The sequence below is a fragment of the Ananas comosus genome, linkage group 4 (assembly GCF_001540865.1).
Source record: "Ananas comosus cultivar F153 linkage group 4, ASM154086v1, whole genome shotgun sequence".
NCBI lineage: Eukaryota > Viridiplantae > Streptophyta > Magnoliopsida > Poales > Bromeliaceae > Ananas > Ananas comosus.
Genome location: NC_033624.1, coordinates 5,197,153 through 5,222,019, shown reverse-complemented (window position 1 = coordinate 5,222,019; position 24,867 = coordinate 5,197,153). Strand labels below are relative to the sequence as shown.

Genomic DNA, 24,867 nt, shown 5'->3' with positions numbered 1-24,867 from the left:
AAAGAATAAAGAATAAGTAAAGAATAAAGATCGGCTAAGGAATAAGAATAGCTGATAAGTAAAGAAAGGTTACAAGTAAAGAATAGCTAAGAGCTAAAAGTAAACATTAAATGACAAGAGTAAAGAATGATTAAGAATATAAGTAGCGTTAAAGTAACCTACTTGCATGATTACAGGTATTGCATATTGCATTTCGTGAGGCATGACATGTATTTCAATTGAATATATATATCTGTTGTATATTGTTGAACTAACATGTTGCAGTGCCTCGTTAGACCTGTTGGTTGAGCTGGTTCTCTTGGGTGGCTAAACCCACTGAGGACTATGGACAATAGTCTCACCCCCGTGTTGCTGTTTTGGGGGTACAGGTACACACGTGTGCGGCGCGGCGGCGCAAGGCGAGGGCGTAGTTCTGCAGATAGCGCCCTACCCCAGAGACCAGAGCTAGCAGTACCCCGTCTATATAGCTTAGGGGTAAAGGAAATGAAAAGAATACAATGTATCAAACTTGTAGTAAGTAAATGTTGTAATAACTTAGATTGCATTTGGATGAAAAAGAATGGAAACTGTGATGTAAAAACTATGAAAGTGAATGAATGTAATAACTTAGGATGTGTTTATGTTGTATGATACCTTCCACTTGCAATCTTGATTGATATCTGTTCCTGGTTGGAACCTTCGTGAATTGTATTGATTGCGATGCCTTGAATGTACAGGGGAGACTCTGTCCGTAGTACAGGAGAAACCCTGTCCATTCGGCGATGTCGGCGGTGCCGGGACCTCGGCCAAATAGGCGGGTGGTCGCGGGCTGTGACAGGTTTCTAGCTACTTCTTTTTTTTTCTTTGTTTTTTGATTCTTTTTAATGGATTGTTTCATACTTAATCGACCAAAAAAATAATTTCTTATTTATTTTTTCTAAAATATCTAAATATTAGTTTGAAAAAGTATGTGTTGCATATAAAATCTTTTATAAATTTATATTTGGTTCTATTTTTTTTTCTCATTTATTTATGAATTTTAGAAACTTTGAATATATAGTTTGAGAAAATATGAGTTTTATAAGTAGACAACTTTTATTTTGTTAAAATTGCTATTTACTTTGAAATTTTACTCTTTATGCGATTGAACAGATGGATAATGTAGAATGCTATGATTTACCATGCTTAGATGATTTACATACTAGATCTTTTAATGGGATGGATCCAAGTTTTCTCTAATTGATATAAATGAAGATTGTTATAGAGAATTTGATTCTTTCACAAATGAGAGGAACCAATATGAAAAGGATTATTCTAGTGTTGTTGTATGTGGCACAGAATTATCAACTAATGAGCTATTTAGAGGATATGAATTCGAGAATGAAGTGGTAGTGAAAAAATTTTATAATATATATGCATATAAAATCGGTATTAGTATAAGAAAAGCTTCCTACTACAAAGCGAAAAAGAAAAGAACAAAATTGGTTATAACATTGTATTATATTTGCTCTAAAGAAGGTCATTCCAAACCTAAAAAGTCGAGGAGTGGAGAATAAAGGCACACGTAAGAAACTTATGTGGTACAGTCCGACAGGTTGCACTACAACAAAAACAGGTTTTAGCTACACTTTTATAGAAGCATTTATGAAAATTTGCTGGAATTTTCGATTACCTTATTTGCAGCATTTTTTATAAAAAGTTGCTTGGGTTTGATAATAAATTATTTCATTCCCTCCTTTTTTCCCTCCATTGCAGCTATATTCATCAAAAGACTATTGTACCCTTACTTTAAGTTGGAACCATACTTTAACACATTGGGCTTTTTGGTCCTTTCAAAAAATAAAAGAAAGCCTACTTATAAAAGAAAATATCTGAACAATTACCCCCTCAAAAGTGATTTCCTTGTTGAGATCGTCGGCGCGCGGGTAGGTTCTTCTCCGTGGAGATCTTGGATTCAGCAGAGGCCTCGTCGACTTTAAGTTGGGATCATCAATTTCTTTTGCAAATGTATTATTCCCTTTTTTTTAAAAAAAATTACAGGAGTTTCGAATTTAGGGTTCAAAAATTAGCATGTTAGTTTTTTACATAGATTTTTAATGGGTTTTATATTTTTTAGAGAGTTTTTATACTTAACAAGTTTTATTTAGAGCTTTAGGATTTTTGTACCATTTTTTGTTCCACTATCAATTAAGTTTTATTTTATAGCTTTAGGGTTTTTGTTAGAGCTTCAGGGTTTTTGTAATGGCATAGGTGGGAGTGTAGTGATTAGTTGATTTGATATTTTAATTGTTTTTGTACTTTATGTTTGTTTTTTTAAAAAATTTCATGTGGGTTTGTGTCTAAATTTTTTTTTAGAAAGATCATTAACGAAGGCTATATCACAGTTTATTAAAATTATCTAAAGAGTATATTATATTTTATTTTGGTAAGCTTTTTTAATAGTACAAAAGACATTATAGCAGAGAAAGCATAGTTTTCAATTAGTATAAGGTTTCCACAAGATTCTAAGAAACTATTGGTGGTAGAAGATTCACTCAATTTTTTATTTTTTTAAATATGCAAAAGGTGTTAAGAGGTGGTCCCTAAGCATTATGTTATTGCAAACTTGTCTCAAAATTGTATAGTTTAGAAAATGTATAATTATGCAAAGACCCAGCCTTCACCCTATAGAGAATTTCAAAATGAGAACTTGAGCATTTTGTTTGATTGAGACTTAGACAATTTTACTTTATTTTAATTTAAATTACTGTAGTTAAGTGAATTAAGTTTTGTTTTTTTAATATGATTCTGGCGTATGTTAAGGCTCCACTTGCTAAAACATGATGTCTTCTTTAGCTGTAGTCTATTTATATTTGCGAATTCATTTGTTAAATAGTTATTAAAAAAAAATTAAATTTTATGAATCATAGAATAATTGTTCAAGTTTCTAACTTATTTTTCAAATTAATTCAAGTTTAAAAATTCAAAGTTAAGAAACTGCCATTGAATGAAACAGAGAGTGTTGGGAGGCAGGACACTTCAAAATGTCCTATAGTTCAAGGACTTCCCTTAATTTTTACCTACTAGATCTTAAACTAGTATTATTTATTTTCTTTCTTTGTTTGCTTTTATAATTTTATTTATTTTTAATAATGTTTTTCCTCTTTAGATACTCTATTTAGTATTTTTTTTCTCTCTCTTATACTAGTTTTTTTATTTTTCGCACTTGTAATGTTAGAATATTATAAAATCAAGAGTAATTTTAGAATATCTACTATCTAATGACATGTAAAAGAGTAAAATACAAAGCAATAGTATTATATTTAATACTGACAACAAATGTTCGTTCATGTTGAGAAGTAAATCAACCTTCTTCGAGTTCTTGTCTATTATAGCAACCAAGTAACTTTTTAGTTTTACTTTATGATTTGTTCTATTATATACAAAATTTGTGTACTTGATAACTCCTCATGTGATATAGTTTTATTACAAACTTGTGTTATTTTTGTTTGTAAAAGCTTGGAAAACTTATATCCTTAATTTTAGTAATTGTAATGCCGTCTAGCTATCACATTTGTTTTGTTCTTAATTTATTTTTTCCTATAATATGCTAATAGCTTTATATAGCAATTTCTCATTGATATGTTTGTATTATATTTTGTTAAAGTCAATTCTTATATTAGTTGTAGCAATTTATGGATCTAAAAACTATTAAAGATAATTTGGATTGGCCAAGAGAAAGCTTTCAATACTTGGCAGGAGTAAATAGGTTTCTTGATTTTGCATTTTTGAATCCATCTTCTGATAGAAAGATTCGTTGCCCAAGTGTGAAGTGCATTAATAGAACAACTTTAAGTAGAAAAGATGTGTACGACCATTTGGTGTGTGATGGAATGCTTCGTGGTTATCGAGATTGGATTTTTCATAGAAAATCAATTGCACAAAATTTTCACACTGGTGCACATCAATTAGATGATGACTCTACTATGCATGTTAATATGCATCAAATGATACATGATATGTTTGGAGTTAGAGATAGTGAAGAATCTATGAGTCATTTAACAAATGCATCTGATTCCCAAGTAAATGGATTGAATTCTGAAGCTGAAAACTTCTTTAGTTTGCTTAGAGATGCCGACCAAAATTTGTGGCCAGGATGCGAATTGACAAAGCTTTCTTTAATTGTGCTTTTATTTCATACAAAATGCACTAACAAATGGAGTAATAAATCATTTAATGATTTGTTAGGAATATTACAACTTGCAATCCCTAATGGAAAATGCTTGCCAAAAACATTCGGCGAGGCCAAAAAAGTTATAAAAACTTTAGGGCTTGGATATGAAAAAATTCATGCTTGTCAGAACAATTGTCAATTGTATTGGAAGGATAAGGCCAATGATGATAGTGGCTCTATTTGTGGGGCTTCTAGGTGGAGAACGATTAGAGGCCATTCTAGTTCAACAAGAAGAAAGAAAAAAGAAATTCCGACAAAAGTTTTACGCTACTTCCCTTTAAAGCCTAGACTTAAACGGTTGTTTATGTCTAAGCAGACAGCAACATTAATGAGATGGCGTGAAGAAGAACGAACAAAGGACGAAGCGTTGAGGCATCCGGCTGACTCTGAAGCATGGAAAAGTTTTGACTCCAAACATTCTGACTTTTCTTTAGACTCTTGTAACGTTAGATTTGGATTAGCTAGTGATGAATTTAATCCTTTTGGAATGTTGAGCTCTACCTATAGCTGCTGGCCTGTTATTCTAATACTATATAATTGACCTCCTTGGCTTTGTATGAAAGAATCTTCTTTCATTCTTTCGTTACTTATACCTGGGCCAAGCGGACCAGAAAATCAGATTGATGTGTACTTACAACCTCTTATTGATGAGTTGAAGGAGCTTTGGGAAGTTGGCATAGACACATATGATGCTTCTCGTGACGAATCTTTCATGTTAAAAGCAGCATTAATGTGGACTATAAATGATTTGCCGGCATATGGAATTTTGTCAAGGTGGAATGTTCATGTTGGGTTTGCTTGTCCTTGTTGTAATGTAGAGACTTGTTCACGACGTCTAAAATATGGTCGAAAGTACTATTTTATGGGACATCATCGTTCTCTAGAGCCAAATCATAAATTTCGTTATGACAAAGTCTCTTTTGATGGAACTGGAGAGTTTCGAACTACACCAAGCAGACCTTCTGGGACTACGGTGTTAGATCAATTGGAAGAAATTAATAATTTTGAAAACTCACAAACTTGGAAAAAGAAGAGCATATTTTTCACATTGCCTTACTGGAAATCTAATTTATTGCGGCATAATCCAGATGTCATGCATATAGAAAAGAATGTTTTTGAAAATGTGTATGGAACATTAGCAAATATCGAAGGAAAGTCGAAGGATAATCTAAATGCTCATCTAGACTTACAAGATTTGAATATAAGGGCTGAACTTCAACCAGAAAATAGGGTTTCAAACAGCTTGTATCTTCCTCCTGCTTGTTATGCAATGTCTAGAGATGAGAAGAAAATATTTTATACATTTCTGAAAAACATTAAAGTTCCTGATGGTTATGCTGGAAATATCTCAAGAAGTGTAAATGTCACAAAAGGTAAAATGTTTGGACTCAAAAGTTATGACTGTCATATACTAATGCAACAACCACTTCCAATTTCGTTACGAGAGTTTCTCTCAAAGAATGTGACAGCTCCTTTATTTGATTTATGTGGCTATTTTAGAGAATTGTGCTCAAAAGTTCTTCAAGTTCAGGATCTTGAGCAACTTGATGCTAGGATTAGATTAACATTACGCCACTTGGAAATGATTTTTCCACCTGGTTTTTTCACTGTAATGGTTCATTTGGTTATTCACTTGGCGAGCAAGGCTAGAATTGCAGGACCGGTTCATTATAGATGGATGTATCCAATTGAAAGGTATCATTTTCTATTGTTAATTGTTTAGTTATTCGTATATTATTTAGTAAATTAATTTTATCCTAAAACTTCTTATTTATCATGTTGGCTAGGTATCTTTCGACTTTGAAGTCTTTTGTACGTAATCGAGCATATCCAGAGGGTTCTATTGCAGAATCTTACTTAGCGCAAGAGTGCATGACTTTTTGTTCTCAGTATATAAAAGGTTTTGAGACAAAACTTAATCGATCTTCATGAAATGATGACAATATTGAAGCATCTGGAAGTTCTAATATGGAGCAAGGACATTCTTTATTTCCTCGAGTGGGTCGACCATTAGGAAAGCCTAGTCGATATATACTAGACAGTCTGTCCAAAGTTCAAGCATATCGATATGTTCTTTTCAACTGTCCAGATGTTGCACCATTTCTAAAGTTAGTATTAGAGTTAACTAGTAATCTATTTTGACTATTTTTGGTACTTTGTATTTATAGAAACTTGTTGATTACATTATTCTCACGTAGGGAATATGCTGCAGAAATAAAGAGACAAAGTCGTCCTCGTTGCCTTTCTTTAAAAGACATAGAACGTATTGAGTATTTTGAGTATTTTGAGACAAAGTCGCCCTCATGGGATAACATTTTGAGTATTTGCTTAGGCATAGAATTTTATATATCATTTTTAGTTTTTTGGATATTTTTGCACAATGTTGTTTGGGTTTTTTCGGACTATGTTGTTTGTCTATAATATTAACATCAACTGATGAAATGTATAACAATAACTTTTTCTTCTTAATATGAATGATATGTTTCTTATTTGTATATTTTTTTGATGATGTGTTGAAAAGATTATGGTAAATAATTTTTGTTGGATGAATCATTAATGAATAATATAATGAATGGATGATAAATAATAGTATATGATAAAAATTAAATAATAAAATTATTATATATTAAGAATATAATATTTTTAAAAAGTGTCGCTAAGTAGTAAAAAAGTGATGGTAAAAATAATTGCATTATTTGTCTGATTGTTGTTAAATTATAATAAAGTGTCGCTATAAATATAAAATAAAGGTCGGAATTGTCTAAAATATATCCCTTTTTTTTTTCTCTTTACAGCACTAAAAGTGTCGGAAGAATCTTATACCGGCACTTTTAATTTGCTGGAATATGTAAGAAAAAGTGTCGTCTCACTGCAGCATTTTTTTCTTCTATATACCGACACTTTTTTTAAGTGTCGCTATATGTCCTGCGACCCCACATATAGCGACATTTTCGGCAGTGTCAGTAAAAAATACTGCAGCACTTTTTTGATGTTTTAGCGACATATAAAAGTGCTGCTATATCCCTTTTTTGTTGTAGTGTTGCAAGATACATCTTAAAGTAAAAATGACAAATAATGAAAAGTAAGAAGTGGTTACATTTGTGAAGGAATATAATCATGATTACTTGTAAGTCCCTCCAAAACTCATTCACTTCGGTCTCATCGTTCTATCACAGCTGAACAAAAGAAGATAATTCAAATGCTTAGTAAAAAAAATGAAGAATTTTTTTTTTTAAAAAATAATTATATATCATTTTTTGATAGGAGCAATGATATATAATGGTCATTCTCATCCGGATCCGTTTCAAGTTCTCTTTCTCCTTCTCCGGCACCGGCGGAGGAGGAGACGGAGGCGAAGGCGGAGGCGGAGGCGGAGGTGGAGGAGGTGACGTTGCCCTCGTTATCGTCGTCGAGGGTCGCTGGCGCTGGCGCTGGCGGAGGAGGAGATAGAGAAAGAGGAAGAGGATGTGGCGCCATCGTCGTTACCATCGCCGAGGGCCACGAGGTGGTAGATGACAGGATAAGGGTCGGAGAGGGAGAAAAGAAATTACAAGAAAAATAAAGAATCAGATAGAAAATTAAAAAGAAGATGATAAAGTTACACTATTTCAGAGGAATGTTGCACTATTTTTTTAAAAAAATTACACTATTTGAAAGAAAAATTAAATATTTCTGAATAAAAGTTGCACAACTTTAAAAAAAGTTGCACTCTTTGGATGAAAATTATACTATTTCTCATCTTCTTCCTCCTTCTTTGCTTTCGTGTGGATGAGGAGAAATAGCATCATTTTCGCCTAAGAAATGTAAGTTTCGTTTAAAGAGTAGAACATTCATTCAGAAAAGTATAATATTTCTTGAAAACAGTGCAACGTTCCTCTGAAACAGTGCATCTTCATCTTTTCTTCTTTTCTTTTTGATTCTTTATTTTTACGGTAGAAAAAAGTATTTTTTTATATTTTATATATATATTTTTTATGTTATTTATTTTTTATATTTTTCCTTAGTTCCGCTCTCACCCGCGTTCGCTTCGAGCCGTTCTTCGACCCAGAGTCGGTGCCTGTGTCGGCAAAGGTGGATTAAGAAGACACAACGTTGCAGCATTACCCTGTCATAAAGAGCCGGAAAGGTGATGGAGGAGGGTTCGAGAGAAAAGAAAAAAAAAGGATTGCGGCGCAGCCTCAGCGGGGTCAGAGGTGAGGAAGGCGGGAGGGTGCGCGAGCGAAGGTGAGGGTGAGCCGGACAGAGGCGAGGTTGGCAGCCTTCGCCGCCCTCTTGGGAGAGAAAGAAAAAAAGAACGAAAGAAAAAAAAATGAGAGAGAAAAAGGAATAAAGATATTTTGGTCAGTTTTTTAAAAATTCGGCTCAAATCTGTAAAATCTAAAAAAGCGGTCTATTTTTGCAAAAGCTTAAAATTAGTGAATTTTTTATGCAAAATTGGCCATAATTTTATAAAATAAAATAATATGCGGTGTTTGGATTGTACGGGTGCACCCGATCTAGGCAAGAATTTCCGGCGTTTCGATTCGTGTGAGACGCATAAACCGCTTGGTCCTTCTACGCCAGGAACCAATCGAACTAGCCACCACATTTTCTTTATGCTCCGCTTGACTCGTCTCCCTAACTCGCCCGAGTCGCCCCTCCTCCTCCTCCTCAACTCGGCCCCTCCCCGGCTCCGTCGCCCCCTCCCCGTCCCTCTCCTCTCCTCCGTAAAAGCCCTCGTCGCCGCACCTTTCTCCTCGATCCCACACCATTCCCATCCCAAACCCTTCTCCTCCCCACTCCGCCGCCTCCCTCCGGCGATGGACCTCGCCGGAGCCTTCCACGCCGCCGCAGTTGGAGAGGCCTCCCCCCCTAATCCTAACCCTAACGTGGATCCCGAGCTCCATCGTCTTCTTGGAGCCGAGGACGCCTCTGAGGGCGAGGCGGTGGCGTCGTCGTTTGCTCCTTCTTCATCTTCTTCGAGCGGGGGATCGGATGGGAGGAGGGATCTCCCCGAGGAGCTCGCCAAGGGCGTCGTGTTGTTGCAGTGCGAGTCCTCGGCCGAGGGCGGCGCGTGCGACGTTTACCTTGTCGGGACCGCGCACGTGTCTCAGGTGATCTCATTGCCTCTGATCTGGAGTTATCCCAATTTCATATCCAATTTTCTTGTGCCCTATTCGATCTTTAATAGATTTGAATTTTGGTATGAGAACGCATGATCTTTATTTATCTTTTGGTTATAATTTAATAAGTTGGAACAATTTATAGGTTATTTTTGGGAAGGAGTGACAATTTGTTCTTACTGATGTCAATGTAGGAATCATGCAAGGAAGTCAAGGCGGTAATCAATTACTTGAAACCGCAGGTTCTTCTCCTCTCTTTGAAACATATCAATCACTTGTCTATGGCTTAGCTTTATATATATGGATTCCTTTTGTGAACATTCTGTTTCCATCTCTTCATATATAGGTTGTTTTCTTGGAATTGTGCGCAAGCAGGGTTGCCATTCTGACACCGCAGAATCTTCAGGTAAGTACTTCTTTAATAGCTCCTCTTATATTTCGCATTGATATAGCGTCAGTGGCTAGGAGCTATTGCTTTTGCAATGACGATACTATAGAAGAGGTTCCTTATGTATTCAAGGTATATTAACGATCAATGTAGAGCCATTTTCACCTGAATGAAGCTTTCTTAAAAGTGCTATTTGAGTAAAGTTGTTGGAAGAAGCATTAGTAGTTTTTCCATTAAAATTGTAGAAACAGTTGACTACTACAACATAAGTGGAAGGTACAAAATGGAACTTATGTTTTCAGTGAGTGCTTAGAGAGTTTCCTGCAACTTCTTAAAGGGCTTAGGCATTTCTGTCATAGGGTGTATTGTTGCTTGACAAAATCTCAGAACTGCTGTTGTGAGAAGCATTAGAATGAGAAACTTTGAATTGGGGAGTCTTCTTTTCATTTCTGCTCTCTACTACAATAGATGCTCTAAATATTTCTAGTTTCTAATGACCTGCTCAAATAGTTGCTACTGAAACCGAAAACAAGGAGGGCCAAAGAGGCCGAAAGTGCTTCTTAAAGTGAAAATGCTTGGCTGCTGCTTCTTAAAAATGAGTTGTTGTTCTAGAAGTTAGGCCAAACAATCATTTATGAGACAGCTCTGTAAGAAAATAAAAAGTAAAATGAAATAGAAGGTACATAAATTGAGGTTGCTTCTAAATTTAACTGTTATATAATTTTGTCTTTGGTATACTCAATGCACCATAATGTTGATCCTTAGACACATTGATGTTTTTTAAAATTCTTGGGACAATATAAATATAGGGAATATATCTGTCAAACAAGCATCTATTAGCATTCACATTCATCTAGTTTGTATTTACTCAATTTTTCTCCAAAACAATATGAATTTGCGCAAATGCCATACATTCAACCTCAATGATGATGTTTACCTGACCAAATGTAGCACAATTGCCCAGAACGGAGTTGCGCAGTAGGCCGAAATAATCAAACTCAATGTTATCGGGATTGGAGACCTGCTCCAAACTGTGATCTAAATCATGTGTTCTGCTTTTTGGTGGATTCCTGATCCAGGTTGCAAAATGTGGCGAAGTTTGAGGATAGTAGAATTGTAGAATACTATTTAGATTTAAAGAGAAGTGTTTTAGAAGATAGAATAGAACAAAGAATCATACTTTGCAAGGAGAAAGAGAGCGAACTTTGATTAGGAGAGCCAATCCAACCTAAAAGAAAGTAACCAAAAAAATATATACAATAACAATATGTATGTTATTTATGTGGGGATTAGTTTTTACGTTCTTGAAACAAACCATATTTTGAATGAATGATCTAACTAATACTGCCCTGATATATATGAATGATTTGACTAACCCTGCGTAGCTCGTACCGCATTCCTGAGAAATTGGCTTACAACATCACCGTACTGATGCTGCATACGACATTGTATATTGATCCAGTTTACACTAAACAAACTGGAACACTATGGTAAATGTGAATAAATGTGAAATGAGATGGATAACTAGAAATCCATCATGAGTATTAGAGGTCTAAGGAACAAATTTTCCTTCATTAGAAATCCATCATGAGTATTAGAGGTCATCGAATCATTGCCTATAAATAGTACCCGTGTTTGAAAAAGATGTGAGGTGCAAAAAAGCGCAAAGACCTTCTAGAGCCTACGCATGCGGTGCGCCGTGAGACGCATGCGGTGCGCCGTGAGACGCACGCCTTGGGAAGGTGAGGCGCACATCTAATGAAAATAAAACTCTTGATAAGCCTAGTTTAAATGGATGTTTTACATTAACAAATTTTAAAATAGCCATACAGAAACAAAATAAGTATAAAAAAGAAAAGAAACCATATGTATTAATGTTCTCAAACTAAAAACAAGAAAAAAAAAATTGTGTTTCAACTTTCAACTTAAAAGTGCTTGTTGTTTCTTCTTACTTCTTGCTGCTGCCATTGGGGGCTGGAAGAGAGAACGGCTAATAAAAAGGGAAAGAAAGCGTTCAAATTAGTTTAGAATATTGGAAAAACCCAAGACCCGAAAACCCAAACCCTAGACCCATTAAACGTAAATATCACGGGGCCCATCTAAGGCGCGCGCCTCGCTCCCTAAGGCGCCGACGCCCGCGCCTCCTGCCTAGGCGTTGAGGTGCGCCTTTTCAAACACTGATAGTACTAACTAGATAGACAACCTTCTAACAAATTGTATCCATATCTTTTTCGATAAGATTCACCAACTTAAAATTGGTTGAGATCGCTACAAATCTATTCATATGAGATACAAGATTCCACTCTTAAAAGCATTTTGTGGAAATCTAAACAAATCCTATTTTGTAGGATAAGCTCTATTATTTTGAAATTAAATTTGAGCCCTAACCTAACAGTTTGTTATACTCCACACCCATCCTATACTCCACACCCATCCTATGGGTGGGATTTTCCCACTAGTCATATTGGTTTGACTAGTGGGGAAACCCCACCCATAGGGTTGGTGGTGTGTATGATTTACTCCCTAAAGAGGGTGTGTATAGGCAGCATTTTCCAATGAAGATTATTTGGAAGTTTCTATAGGCAATAGGAAATTCATATCTAACTAGAACTAAACCAAATAGAACTCAATTGTAACTAAACTAGATGCATATAACTACTTGGTCAGGTTCAGGCTACTTCTTCTTTTTTTTTTTTTTTTTTTATTTTACTATTTTCTGTAGTTAAGCTTCCAATCCGGAAAATGAAACCTGCCAAAATAAATTCGCTCCAACTATTTAATTCGATCTAATGGCCAAATTTTAAAGGACATTGTTGCAAGTTTTTGCTAGTAATATTGTCTATTTGTTTGCAAATGCTAAAATTAGATGGCATTGAGCAGGCATTGGCTCAAAGGACAACTTTGAAGTGTTGATTATTACTGGTAGAAAAACTTATGTGTCCCTGTATGCGCTGTGAAGTAGCTGTTTCCTTCGAAAGAATTATTGCAACAAACCTTTTTGTACCAGAATTCATTAAGTTGAAGCTTTGTTGCTTACTACTTAATTTAAGGCCTGGCTTGATGGTTTTCTAGGAATTCAATCATTGTGAATTATACTATTAGTCTCTGAACTATAGTGGAGATTCATTTTAGTCTGCGAACTTTTAAGTTGGACATTGCATATCCCAAACTCTTGGATGTGTTTCACTTTAGTCCTTGGCCTCATCTACTTTTTAAGGGATAATTATTGTCTGCAGCTGGTGCAGCTGTACGTTCATGTGGCACACATCTGTCCACCCTCGATACCTTCTCATATTTCAATATCGAGGCACTTATTTATTCTCTAATAGAATATGACAATAAGGATTAAAGTGGAGCACTTTCAAAAGTTTGTGGTGTTGAATTCTACCTTAGAAAGTTCAATGGCTAAAGTCAAAATTGACTGAAAGTTCAGGGACTGCTGGCGCAGTCTACCCTTATTTTGGCAGTGAATGTCTTTTTGGCTATATAATAGATGTTATCTGAGTAGCATCGCTAAATATTATCTTGAAAATGAGGGGCACATCTGCTGCTTACCTTTTAGTTGAATTAAATTCATTTAATACTATGAGCATGTTAAGACAACAACAATTCTTTCTATAAAATCCACCATATAATTTGACCTGGGCAAACGGCATAAAGGCAGTAGTCCTGCCTATCATTTTTTGTTTTTGGAATGTCGAATTTCCATCTTAACTATTGAACTCAGGCATTTCCTTAGATTATTTTGGTTTAAACATTTGTCGGTTCATAATCTTTAGGTTTAAAATACAAGTATACATTGTTTTTCTTCGGTTTGTTGGCTCATAAGAATCTTCTCTTTAGATATTCAAGAGAAGGGCTGTATTATTTATCGATGATGGTTGTAATTTCACTAAATTTTCTTTCGTTGGTGCTCAAATTTTAGAGATATGAATTCTAGTTGCTTCATGTATAGTATGTCTTTAATTGATAAATCTCTCTTTGTCAGGTTCCTACTGTGAGTGAAATGATTGACATGTGGAAGAAAAAGAAAATGAACACATTTGGAATCCTTTATAGCTGGTTTCTTGCCAAGGTATGCTTTTATGTGCTTATTTTGCTAAACAAATCATACCTTTCATGTTACCTTGCAATTTGATACATTCATTTGGTTGATTGTAGGTTGCCAGTACACTTGAGGTTTTACCTGGTTCCGAGTTTCGAGTGGCATTTGAAGAAGCAATGAGCTATGGAGGCAAAGTTATTCTTGGCGATCGTCCTGTCCATGTATGAAGCTCTCTTCTGTAAGAAAAATACTTTTGTTTTTGGTTGTATTTGTGATGTAGTAGCCCTAAGTTTAATTGGGTCACTTTGGGGCTCTGATACCAAAATTGATGCAGTCAGAAATATAATAAATCAATTGAAAGCAATAGTACTCTGTAAATTAAATGTTCCTATGCAATACTGTTAAAAACTGAAAAGACAATAAATAAATCGAGGAATGAAAGAACCTATCGGTTTGCTTGGAGTGCTCAGGACTTCTTTTGTTATTAGAAAATTGTTAAATAATAATAATTTTGAAGTTGTGACGAGTTATGGTTCAGCCAGGATCAATTCCAACCCAAAACCACCGTCAATCAGCCTTTAGATTTGAAAGAACAGCAGCATAGGATAGCAGAGAATAAGCGGAAACAAGAGGAGGCATAGAGGAGAAGAAAACCCTATCCAGGACAGTAGGAGAAGAGAGGAGAGGATAGGGACGGCGAAAAACAAGAGAAGAGAAGGCCCAAGCCAAGGCTAAAAGAGAGAAGTAGAGGCGCCTAATCCAAGGCAAGAAAAAGAGAGGATTAAACTATGGTAAAACAAAAGCACCATGTCAGGCCCGAAAAGATAATTTGAGTCCTTCAATACTTATCCTAACTTATCTGCTATCATAATAAAACTCTTTTGATACCAAATAAACCATATTAGGGCCTCTACTAAGGAAACAAGATCTAATAGGATCCAAATCATCCTAAAGGTCCTAATTAGCCTTAATGGAGTCCAATTAGGACATTCTAGAATTTACCCTGAAAATATGGATTTCGAAAATCCTTTAAAAATAAAAAAAGATCAACCCAATGAGAAACCTAATAGGCTCAAATAAAATTAAATCAACTCAATTGAGCAAGTAATGACTCAAATTTGATTGCAACTCGAATTTGAACTGTTAGCATGTGTATTGCTTAACTAAGAAGCAAGGTTTAAAGTGCCGCCCTGTGCCATATGGCACGGGGCGGTACGTAGGGGGCACGGTATCGGGGGGTCTCGAACACCCCCTTCGTGCCGCGGCACAAGGCGTCGTGCCGCACGAGACAGAGGCACGGCGTAGTGTGCCGCGGCACAGTGTCGGCACTGTTGTTTTCCTTTTTTTTTTGCTTTTGTTTTTTTACTTTTTCTTTTTTTTTTCTTTTTGTTTTGTTTTTTGGGGTACCCGAAACATTCTGGGTATTCCATAGTCCACACTCCCCAAAGACATTGCAAATGGAAAATCTACTTGTTAGACAAGTCAAAAATATTATAATTTAATTTTTTTGTTTATCAATATACAACCAAATTTTTAATTTACATATTTGATCCATACCACAGACATCCATTTTTTTTCACAAATTATTTTATCAAAAATTGTCGCACCGTGAAACTTTTGCCGAATTAGGGGAACAAAATCAAACTCAATAAACAAAATTTGAGGCACATCAAATATATAATTTTATTTTTGTGTTAGAAGATTGAAAATACTAATAAAATTAAAAGTTAACTTAAATCAATTGATACTTAAATTTATTTAATTTAGGAAAAACTTCAAATATCACCTCTGTGGTTTCACACTTTCTCACTTTAGTACCTTGTGGTTTAAAGTGTATCAATTTAGTGCCGTGTGGTTTCATTTTTATCTTTTTATTATCGATTCCACTAATTTTTTTCGTTAAATCAATGACAAAGTTAAAATTAATGGGTACTAAAGTGAATATTCGATAAACCTAGGTGGGGTATCTGAAGTTTTTTGTTTATAATTAAACGAAATATTAACGGAAAAGATGACGAAAAGATAAAAATGAAACCACAGGACACTAATTTGATACACTTTAAACCACAGGGTACTAAAGTGAGAATGTGTGAAACCACAGGGGTGATATTTGAATTTTACCTTTTAATTTATTTGTCATATAATTTATCGCTTATTTTTTTTGATAGATCTACTAATTTTTTGAATATATTAATTAAAAAATAATTTTTTCAAATACTTTTTAAAATAATTTTTAAAATAATTTTAAAAATTATTTTTTTTGTATTTTATAAAAAAAAGACTGTAATATAGTCAAAAGAAAGAAAGAACAAAAGATGTTTTTGCATTTTAAAAATTCTACCTATAAAAATTTCTATTTTGCATCAGATATAGTTGTACTTTACATGCAAAAAAAACTTACAAAGTATATTAATTGATGAGTATAGTAAGTTATGCATAGCAAATATTCATAATTATTTGATTAAATCTTTTAAAATAATATTGTAAGAGTTTACTGGAACTAAAAAAACTGAAATAAGTCCGTACCAAAGCGTGCTAGTAGGAGGTCATGCGCAAGGATTAAAGTACCCATCGGCACGGGCCATATCCACCATGCCGTATCGTGCCAGCAAGATATCGGTACGATACAACTCCCGTGCCGATGACACAACTCAAAACGCTCTATTCTTGAAATTAGTAAGTAATTTTCTCAATAAAGTTCAAAATATTTAATAAAAATATATTATAAATAATTGGCGTAATTTGTTGCTGAAGAAAATAAATATTTTATGCCATTATGTGTCGGCACACATATTTTTGTGAACGGCACGCTTTGGCACGGTTCGGTATGCACCATGCCGTACGGTGCAGGTAAGTTTTTGGCATGCTCCTGTGCCATGGCACTTGAATCCTTGGTCATGCGTATCTATCGGCACGCAAGCGTATCATGTGTCAGCACGGAAGCGTGCCGATGCTGTACCGTGCCAGGCAAACAGCGGCACGCTCTCGTGCCACGACACTTTAAACCTTGCTAAGAAGCCTTTTTTGGTGCTGTGATCTCTTATTGCTCTTTTTGCAATGCTGGATCTACTTTTTAATAATCATGTTAGAGCGAAGATTTGCTAAACTGAAAATTCAGTGCTTGATAGGCCTGTGACCAAGCAGCAAGCTATTATTATGATAGGCCTGTGACCAAGCAGCAAGCTATTACTATGATAGGCCTGTGACCAAGCAGCAAGCTCAAAATTTCCCTGTTATGCATTGTTGTTCTATTTTTCACCTATAGTCAACCAAAATATATGCGGTTAAACTTAAACATTCTGTAAGATTTTGCTGCAAAATTGTCCGATTCAAATAAAAAAGTATGAAATTTTGTAATAGCAAACTAGAAGAATAATGTTCAGTTCTTCAGTCAGTAGATTAGTTTAGAGAGCCCCTTTTTCACGTATAGGATTTGAGCGGCAGAACAGGAAAAATGGCATATGATAGGATTATCGGTGAAGGTTTTCTCGAATTACAGCTTTTTTTATAGTAATTGATGTGAAAAAAATAGGACGAAGGAACTGCCACTTACGGAGGTTATAAGAAGGCATCCTGTTTCCTTGTTATGATAGCTTGACAAACCACCAATTAAATGCAAACATATGAATTTCTGCATGACAACACTGGGATATGGAAGTATGATATATTGGAACAGGATTAGCCGTATTAATTGCCTTTTTTTTTCGCTGCAAGCCACCTACTGGATTTTGTACTTTTGTCATTTTCACAACTTCAAAGTCCAAATAAGATTCCAAAAGAAGCCAACAAAAAGTAAGAACATAGTAGGAGTTTGGGGCAGCAATTGTTTGTCAGTAGGCGATGAAATAAGAGTAACAAGAAGAGATAAAAGGAGAGAGTGAGAGATACTGGGCTTTTAGCCAGAGAACAGTACAAGGAAGAGGAGAGATGTGTGGCTTTCTAATATGGTTTCCTTGCTATAAAATGAGGACTTAGAATCCTAATTAAAAAAAAAAGACTATCGTAATGAAATACAACCCCGAAGAGAGAAGGGACCCTTCACATTCATAACTTCAAATGTATCCTAATAAAAAAAAAAACTATCGTAATGAAATACAACCCCGAAGAGAGAAGGGACCCTTCACATTCATAACTTCAAATGTCCTGTTTAGACTCGTGTATAATAAAAATTTGCGAAAGGGCCTATAATTTCTTCCGTAAGTAGGATTAATAGTTGCCCGTTGCAAGAAAATGCATTGAGCTTGGAAAAAGTCAAGACTGGCTATTTTGCTTGCCAAACTGGTTTTAATTTTCCTTCGGTTGTGTTCAAATTGGGTTTCAAAGTTTCAACTTTCAAGGTTCATTAGCTAGCAAAAAATATCAAGTTAATTAAATCTAATTACCTATCTTGTTACTTGAATCTATTCCGTAGTCTCATCAGCCTAATTTAAAGATGCAGTCATCCAACTACGAGATATCAACAACTTCCTGCTTAGAGTTCTAACATATGTAGCCGGCTAACTAACTTTATGGAAGATGCCAGTATCATTATTCTAGTGGCTTGTTTTGTATCTTGAATGATCATGTTGGTGTATGTTATTTTGATAATAATCTTAGTTTGGTGTTATAGTACTGGTTTTTACCTCTTCTTACGGACTGATATTTGGTAATATTTTGTGTTGTGATTGCTTGTTATCTTTCTGTAAGCTATCAACATTTTGTGAAATGGTCCTCGTCTAACAGATCACCCTGAGGAGAACATGGGGGAGTATGACGTTGTGGCATAGGCTGAAATTTCTATACTACATTCTGTTTCAAACAATCTTCTTGCCAAGCCCTGAAGATCTCACTAGAATGGTAAGCTCTGCTTGTAATTGCTTTTAACTTTTTTTTTTTTAAATTCTTTTCTTCTTGTACCCTGAACCATTCTTTTTGGATGGCTTGCTTTCTATCATGCTCTTCGGTGGCTTGGCAATCAGCATCTTGTATTCTTGGAAGTAATAGCTGTTAATCTATGCAACTACTAGATTATGGCTTTACTTTGATAGTACATTGTTTGAAGATGGCGGTTTTAAAAAGGGTAATATGTTTGGATAGGGCAAGTACCCTGATATTGTGTCTTAGTCACTATCTTTTCATTTAAACATTTCAATTCCCAAACTTCCACACTTTGTTCCTAACTGTCATTTTTTTTGGGGGGTGACTCAATCATTTTATCCCTTCTCATTAGAATGGCTTATTTTTATTAGTTTAGTACAAATAAAATTAAGAAGATCGTTTTCTAGGAAAAGTTTGATTTATCTCATTTAACGGTCAGGGACTAGAAAACAAAGTAGTTGAAAGTTCAAGTACTAAATTGTTTAAATACAGGGACCAAGTCTCTGTTTTGGAATAGTTTCAGGGACTATACGTCTGTTCTATACTTTTAGAAGATGGTATTTGAATTGCTATTAAAGATGCTGAATATTTCTACTTGGATATCTGGAACCTTTAGGCCTTATATATGTTGCCTTACATTCTTTTTTTCCTCCCCCCCTCCATGAAGGCAAAATATGTTGAAAAGGGTGGTTGCATGTCGGCTATGAGTGCCCATTGTAAGGTTTTGGGTCGTATCTTCTATCTGGCTCTGTTACTACTATCCAAGACTTCAAATTGTTTACATTGCATGATGGCTGGAAAATGATGCCAAGTTTCAAGAAAGGGACTAAACTAGTGGAATGGTAAAAACAGTAGATCGGATGAGGGTCTTCCAGAAAATAAAGTAATAAGAGAGGCTTCATTGCAGCAATTGCCAAGTTATGATGCAAGAAGTTTTCACTGCTTTGGCTTTTAAATGTGATATCTTCTGATGCAGTTGGAAATATAATAGCTCCATTATGTCATTGATATAATATCAAATGTTCTGACATAAAGCTGATACAAATTGAAGGAAAAATAGGAAGAAAAAACCTATGCATATGCTAGGAGCCCTCACGACTTCTTTTATTGTCACAAAACTACAGAGCATTAATAATACTGAAGTTGCGATGGAAAAAGGTTCTGTCTGGATCAATTCCAACCGAGAAGATCTTCAACTGGCCTCTAACAGCAGTTGAAATTGAGAATAACAGCTGCAGGGACAGCAGCAGGGTAACGGCAGCAAGAGGAAGGTGTGAAGGGGAAGGAAGCCCAATCCAGGGCAGCAGGAGAAGAAAGGAGCAAATGTTCGATCCAGGGACAGCAAGAAGAAGAGAATGGCCCAATCCCAAGGCTAGAAGAGAGGAAAAAAAATCACCCATGGCAAGGATAACTCCAAGAAGAAGGGGAAATCCCAGCGGCGGAAAAGCTCAATAATATATCAATTTCCATCCAACAAAAAGATATATTAATTGAACCCTCAAAGTATTGTTCAACTAGAAGTTTAATAGGAAATAGGTGGTCCTTTAATTACTAAGAACACAGAAATCTTGTCAAATCTCTCGCGCATCATCACGAGTTCAGAACGGCACTCCAGAAACGAACTAAGTACCAATTAAACATCTCAAATTAAACCCTACATTTGCTAGTGAAAAAAAAAATCTAAATGAAGGTAAAAAAAAGAGTAAGGGATGGCTAATTTTTGTGCTGCATCATCTTCATTGCCAAACAAAAGAAGCATCCTGATCCCTTTGTATTGGCCCATATTTTGGGATCTTTTACACTTGCTATATTCTACATTCTTGTCTTCAATATTTACCAAGAAATTTCAGTAGCTTCTAGAATTAATATATTGGTTCCATGAAGAATTGTGCAACTCTGTAGTTGCCAGTGTGATGTTCTTGAGCACTCTAGATGGTGGATAGAGGTTTCACTGCTGTATGATAAAAACAACTCAAATTCAACCCTACTGTTTAATTGTGAATTTTTCTATTTATTCTTCCCTGTTGCAAATGATTTTGAATTATTTCATGGTGTTCTTGCTAGCAAATTCCTGATAATGGCTCGAGTGTTGAATTCATATATAAGTAGACTCTTTAAACTTTTGAATAATTACGAGCATTTAATTAGGATTCATGTATTTCAGTTGAAGGAAATGGATGATGTTGACATTCTTACTATTGTGATTCAAGAGATGAGCAAGGAATTTCCGACTTTGATGGAAACACTTCTTCATGAGCGTGACATGTTAGTGAATTCTAATACCTCTTTTTCACTTCCAAACTTTCTCAATCATGGCTGAATAAATGACTTATTTGTTGTATCCATTGCATTTGCCTTTTGTTACTTGAAATGCTTGATGATGCAAGAGATAATAGATTTGATATTAATTATCGAGTTAAATCAAAATGTCTGTGCTCTTTATACAAATTGTTGAAAAGTTATTTGGATCAACTCTATGCACTTGCAAACCAGATTTTCTTCGCCTGATATTAGTTCTGCTCTTGTTCATAGCTGGGAATAGGCAGACTTATTCAAGGTCTACTTTAACTATTATGTAAGAATAAGTTTGGGGCTTTTAAATATTGGCGGCTCAGTCAGTTAGGATGGTTAGATCAAGTCGAGTCTGGTCAATCTTATTCTGTCTTCCTATTTACTAAATGAATTGGTTGTTAGGATAAGCTTTTGTTTAGTTTTACTGGCTGTTATGACATATGGCATGGTCAAAGGACCCTATGGTCTAGTTGCTTATAGTATTTATTAGGCATACTCAGGAATAACTATCATGTTAGGCCATCGGAATGTATCTCAGTTACAAAGTACAAACACGAAGGTTTTGCAACAATGTATTTGCTCTTGTGGCTCCAAAGTACCATATGGATGTGTATTAGAAATAAGAATATGCATAAACCTGTTTTAACTGGGAAGAGTTTCCTGCACCTGAATTGCCTCTTTTCGAAAAAAAGTGGGAAATTGCCTCTACGCTTGAGCGTGCAAGGACCAGCGTAGTACTGTTGCTGACCTAAATATTTTGGGCTGCATGATTAGAGGCTATTGCCTCTTGTTGCTAACTTTAACTGCTAGTTCAGCTTTACTTACCTTTGATTTTAATTTTGCATGCTAAGCCAATTAACATGAAAAAGTTTTTTTTCTTCACATTAATTTATTCTGAATGCTTGAATTTAAAAGAAAGAATCTTCAAGACTAGGGTTTGTTTGGGTGCACGGCCATCTTGCTCAGCATGTCCCTTTTGTTTACTTGAGCCTATTCTCATTTGTTGATGGTGAGTATGAAATATGTCTAAGCACTTAGTTTATATGGCTTTCAAGTCTTTTTCTGGGATATAATATATCACCTTGTAGGCTGAATATATTGTTGTGAAAATGATGATGGTGATGATGAATTTAACTCCTAGGTTGAAAGCGTAAAAGAAAGTTCCCATACTCGAGTTATCGTTGAATAATTGTCCCACCGTCCAAGCGGGCCCTAAGTTGACAGCAAGTCATAGAAAGCAAGGCTAAATATGTGAATGAACAGACACAACTATTCTACTTTCAACAGTCCCATTAGTGAGCAAAAGAAAAGTTGTTTTGATGGATCTCTTTGGAATTTATATGGATAAAAGTAGGAATTGTCTTGAGGCATAGGGATAGTTACTAAAAAGGTTTCTAACAATAATCTAGATGTGTGCAGCGACCTTTTCTAATTCTATTGAACATGTAGGTACATGTCGTCTAAGTTACTGAAGGTTGCTAGCGAACATTCTTCAGTTGTTGCTGTTGTTGGAAAAGGGCATTTACCAGGAATAAAGAAATACTGGAAACAGCCTATCAAGGTTTGTTAACGTTTTGCAAACTTTTTGTTTTTTTTGTGAATAATAATTGCATATTATTAGGTGTAGATAAATTTTCTAGTGAATCCAAAGATCTGAACTATTTGCTGCTTTGCAATTCCTCAATTTTTATTTTCTAAAATGCGAAATTTGATATCTTTAATAAGTGTGCTCTCAACAATATATTTAGTTTGTCCTAATTTTTTCTTGTGGAAGCATAAAAAATCTGAAGTTACGTAGTACTAAAAGTTATGTCATCATAGCTAGTGTAATTCTACCTTACCCACATAAAAATTTACTCTCATACCTTAATTACCTTTAGATGTTGTGGAGGCAAATTGACATTTTGATCTTATCATATCAGTTTTTCCAAAGAGTCCATGAAGCAGCCTGCATAGCTCTACTGATTCCCCTTTCTATTAAAATCGATTGTGAAATTGTAAAATAAAATAGTTTGTCCATTTCGGAAAACCTTTGCTAGTCATTTTATCATGTGCATCAAATAATTGCGAATTATGTGTTTTTTTGGGAAACAAAAAAGAAAAAGCAAAAATTAAAGGCCTTGTTTGGTATTGTTGTTTTTCTTTACTTTTTTTTTTTTTAAAAAAAGAATTTCTACTGGATATAGTGTAGAAGGGGATGGTGGATTGCATGCAATCCTTACATCGAAGGTGTTTGTTTCACAAAAACAAATACTTGGAACTTGTTTTTACTTACAAAATTTATTTAAATATATATTCATCCATCACTTGGCTGGAGTGCATGCTAACAAATCATGACAACACAAGAGGGTATATATGTTGGTACAATTATATAGAATCGTGTTTAAAAAGATAGAAAAAGAAGCGCAACGACGCCAAATGAGGTCAAAGTGTTTTCTCTTGTTTAATTTTCCGTCATGCTTGCGTGATGTTCTTTAGTTCTTGCCCCTTGCTGCAGGTGAAGGATCTGCTTGAAATTCCTACTAGAAGTTCAGGTATCTCTAGGGCAAAAATCCTAACATCTTTAGGACTTGCAGTGACTGGATCAGCAATTGCCTCCGGGCTTTATTTCTGGGGAAGGAAATGATGTTTGTGGTATGCATGACTAAACTAGTTGTTTAAGCATTACTGTCACACTAATTCCTATTCGAGATATATTCTTGTTGTAAATTCAACTTGTTGTAGGAACATTTAAAATAGATAACATTGGATCTCACGGAGTGAATATCCTGCAATAAAGAATTCTTAGCAAGTGTGTAAACCTTGTATTTGTCATCCTCAGCTCCAATTGTTTTCCTGTAGTAACTATCTTTAGATCTCAAATAGATGTAGACTATGGTCCTTACATGGTTTTACCTAAGACTCTTATAGGAAGAATAGTATGATCGGCCAGTATCAATCATCAATAGATATATTAAAACTTGGGTTTTACTGTAGCTGACGTGTTGCTTTCTCAGCGCCCGTCTCTGCCGTTTTCTCTCGCGCCCCTTTGATCCCTTCTCTCTCCCAATGGCTCACGTGTTGTCCGCCCCCTCTCTCCGATTTCCTGTTGCGCATCTTCGTATAGAATGATTTAACACCTTAAATCTTCATTGTTGTATGGTTGAGTTTGTCATGCTCAACTTCCCTTCCTACAGTTTTGATCCTCAAAACTATGGCCAGCGTAACGCTTTCAGACCTCAAATTTAATTTGTTGTAATTTCTAGTTCAAACTTTCTGAATTGTTACACTCAAGCCTTAGAATTCTTTTTCGTTGACAAAATATTGATGAATTAATAATATAGAAGCAATTAATGATACAAAAATAATTAAAATGCTACATTACTTCTATACTAGTAATTTTTCATCATATAGTTAAAAAAAAAAAGAGTTGTGAGATTTGATTGTAATAATTTAGAAAATTGATCTGAAAATTATAAGAACTAGGCAAATATACTATATATTAATAGCACAAAGTCATTGGTGCTATCAGGTTTTTGGCCATTGGATTAAGAGATGTGCAGTTAGGATGATGTGGGTCCTCTAGGGTTGAGTGGGTGGTTGGTTGAATAGTATGATTTAACGGATGAAAATGATCAAAAGGGTAGATCTAATGGCGGAAAACTTGGTAGCACCAAGTGCTTCGTACTATTAATAGCATAGTAGCCGGACTCAAATTATAATGTATTAAAATTTGAGGAATTAAGTATGGCGAGCCTCTTAGTTAGGACCAAAGTGTAATTTTCTCCTTTTTGGTCATCAACTTCTAGGGCTGGCAAACGAGCGAGCCGGTTCGCGTTCGACTCGTGTTCGGCTCGATATTCGGCTCGCTCGAGCTCGACTCGAAATTAAATGAACCGAGCTTGAACAAAATAAAAGGCTCGAAATTCATTTCAAGTCGAGCTTGAGTATTACTTGGCTCGTTCGAATTAGGCTCGAAAAGCTCGAAAATATATATATATATATATATATA

The 24,867-nt window shown here is 35.2% G+C and overlaps 1 protein-coding gene across 1 annotated transcript; it reads left to right on the top strand.

The window, feature by feature from the left end:
* Nucleotides 8,767–23,723, top strand: LOC109709371 (traB domain-containing protein-like). Its single transcript, XM_020231581.1, has 9 exons — nucleotides 8,767–9,285; nucleotides 9,489–9,536; nucleotides 9,641–9,700; nucleotides 13,671–13,757; nucleotides 13,844–13,948; nucleotides 18,450–18,563; nucleotides 20,749–20,849; nucleotides 22,326–22,437; nucleotides 23,374–23,723. Exons 1-9 carry the CDS (start codon nucleotides 8,788–8,790, stop codon nucleotides 23,500–23,502), a joined length of 1,254 nt encoding a protein of 417 aa, XP_020087170.1. The 5' UTR covers nucleotides 8,767–8,787; the 3' UTR covers nucleotides 23,503–23,723.

Coding starts and splice junctions, on each gene's coding strand:
- LOC109709371 (XM_020231581.1), top strand. CDS start 8,788: ATGCTCCGCTTGACTCGTCTCCCTAACTCGCCCGAGTCGCCCCTCCTC. Junction 9,537..9,640: donor TCAATTACTTGAAACCGCAG/GTTCTTCTCCTC, acceptor CTTCATATATAG/GTTGTTTTCTTGGAATTGTG. Junction 20,850..22,325: donor CTTCTTCATGAGCGTGACAT/GTTAGTGAATTC, acceptor TTGAACATGTAG/GTACATGTCGTCTAAGTTAC.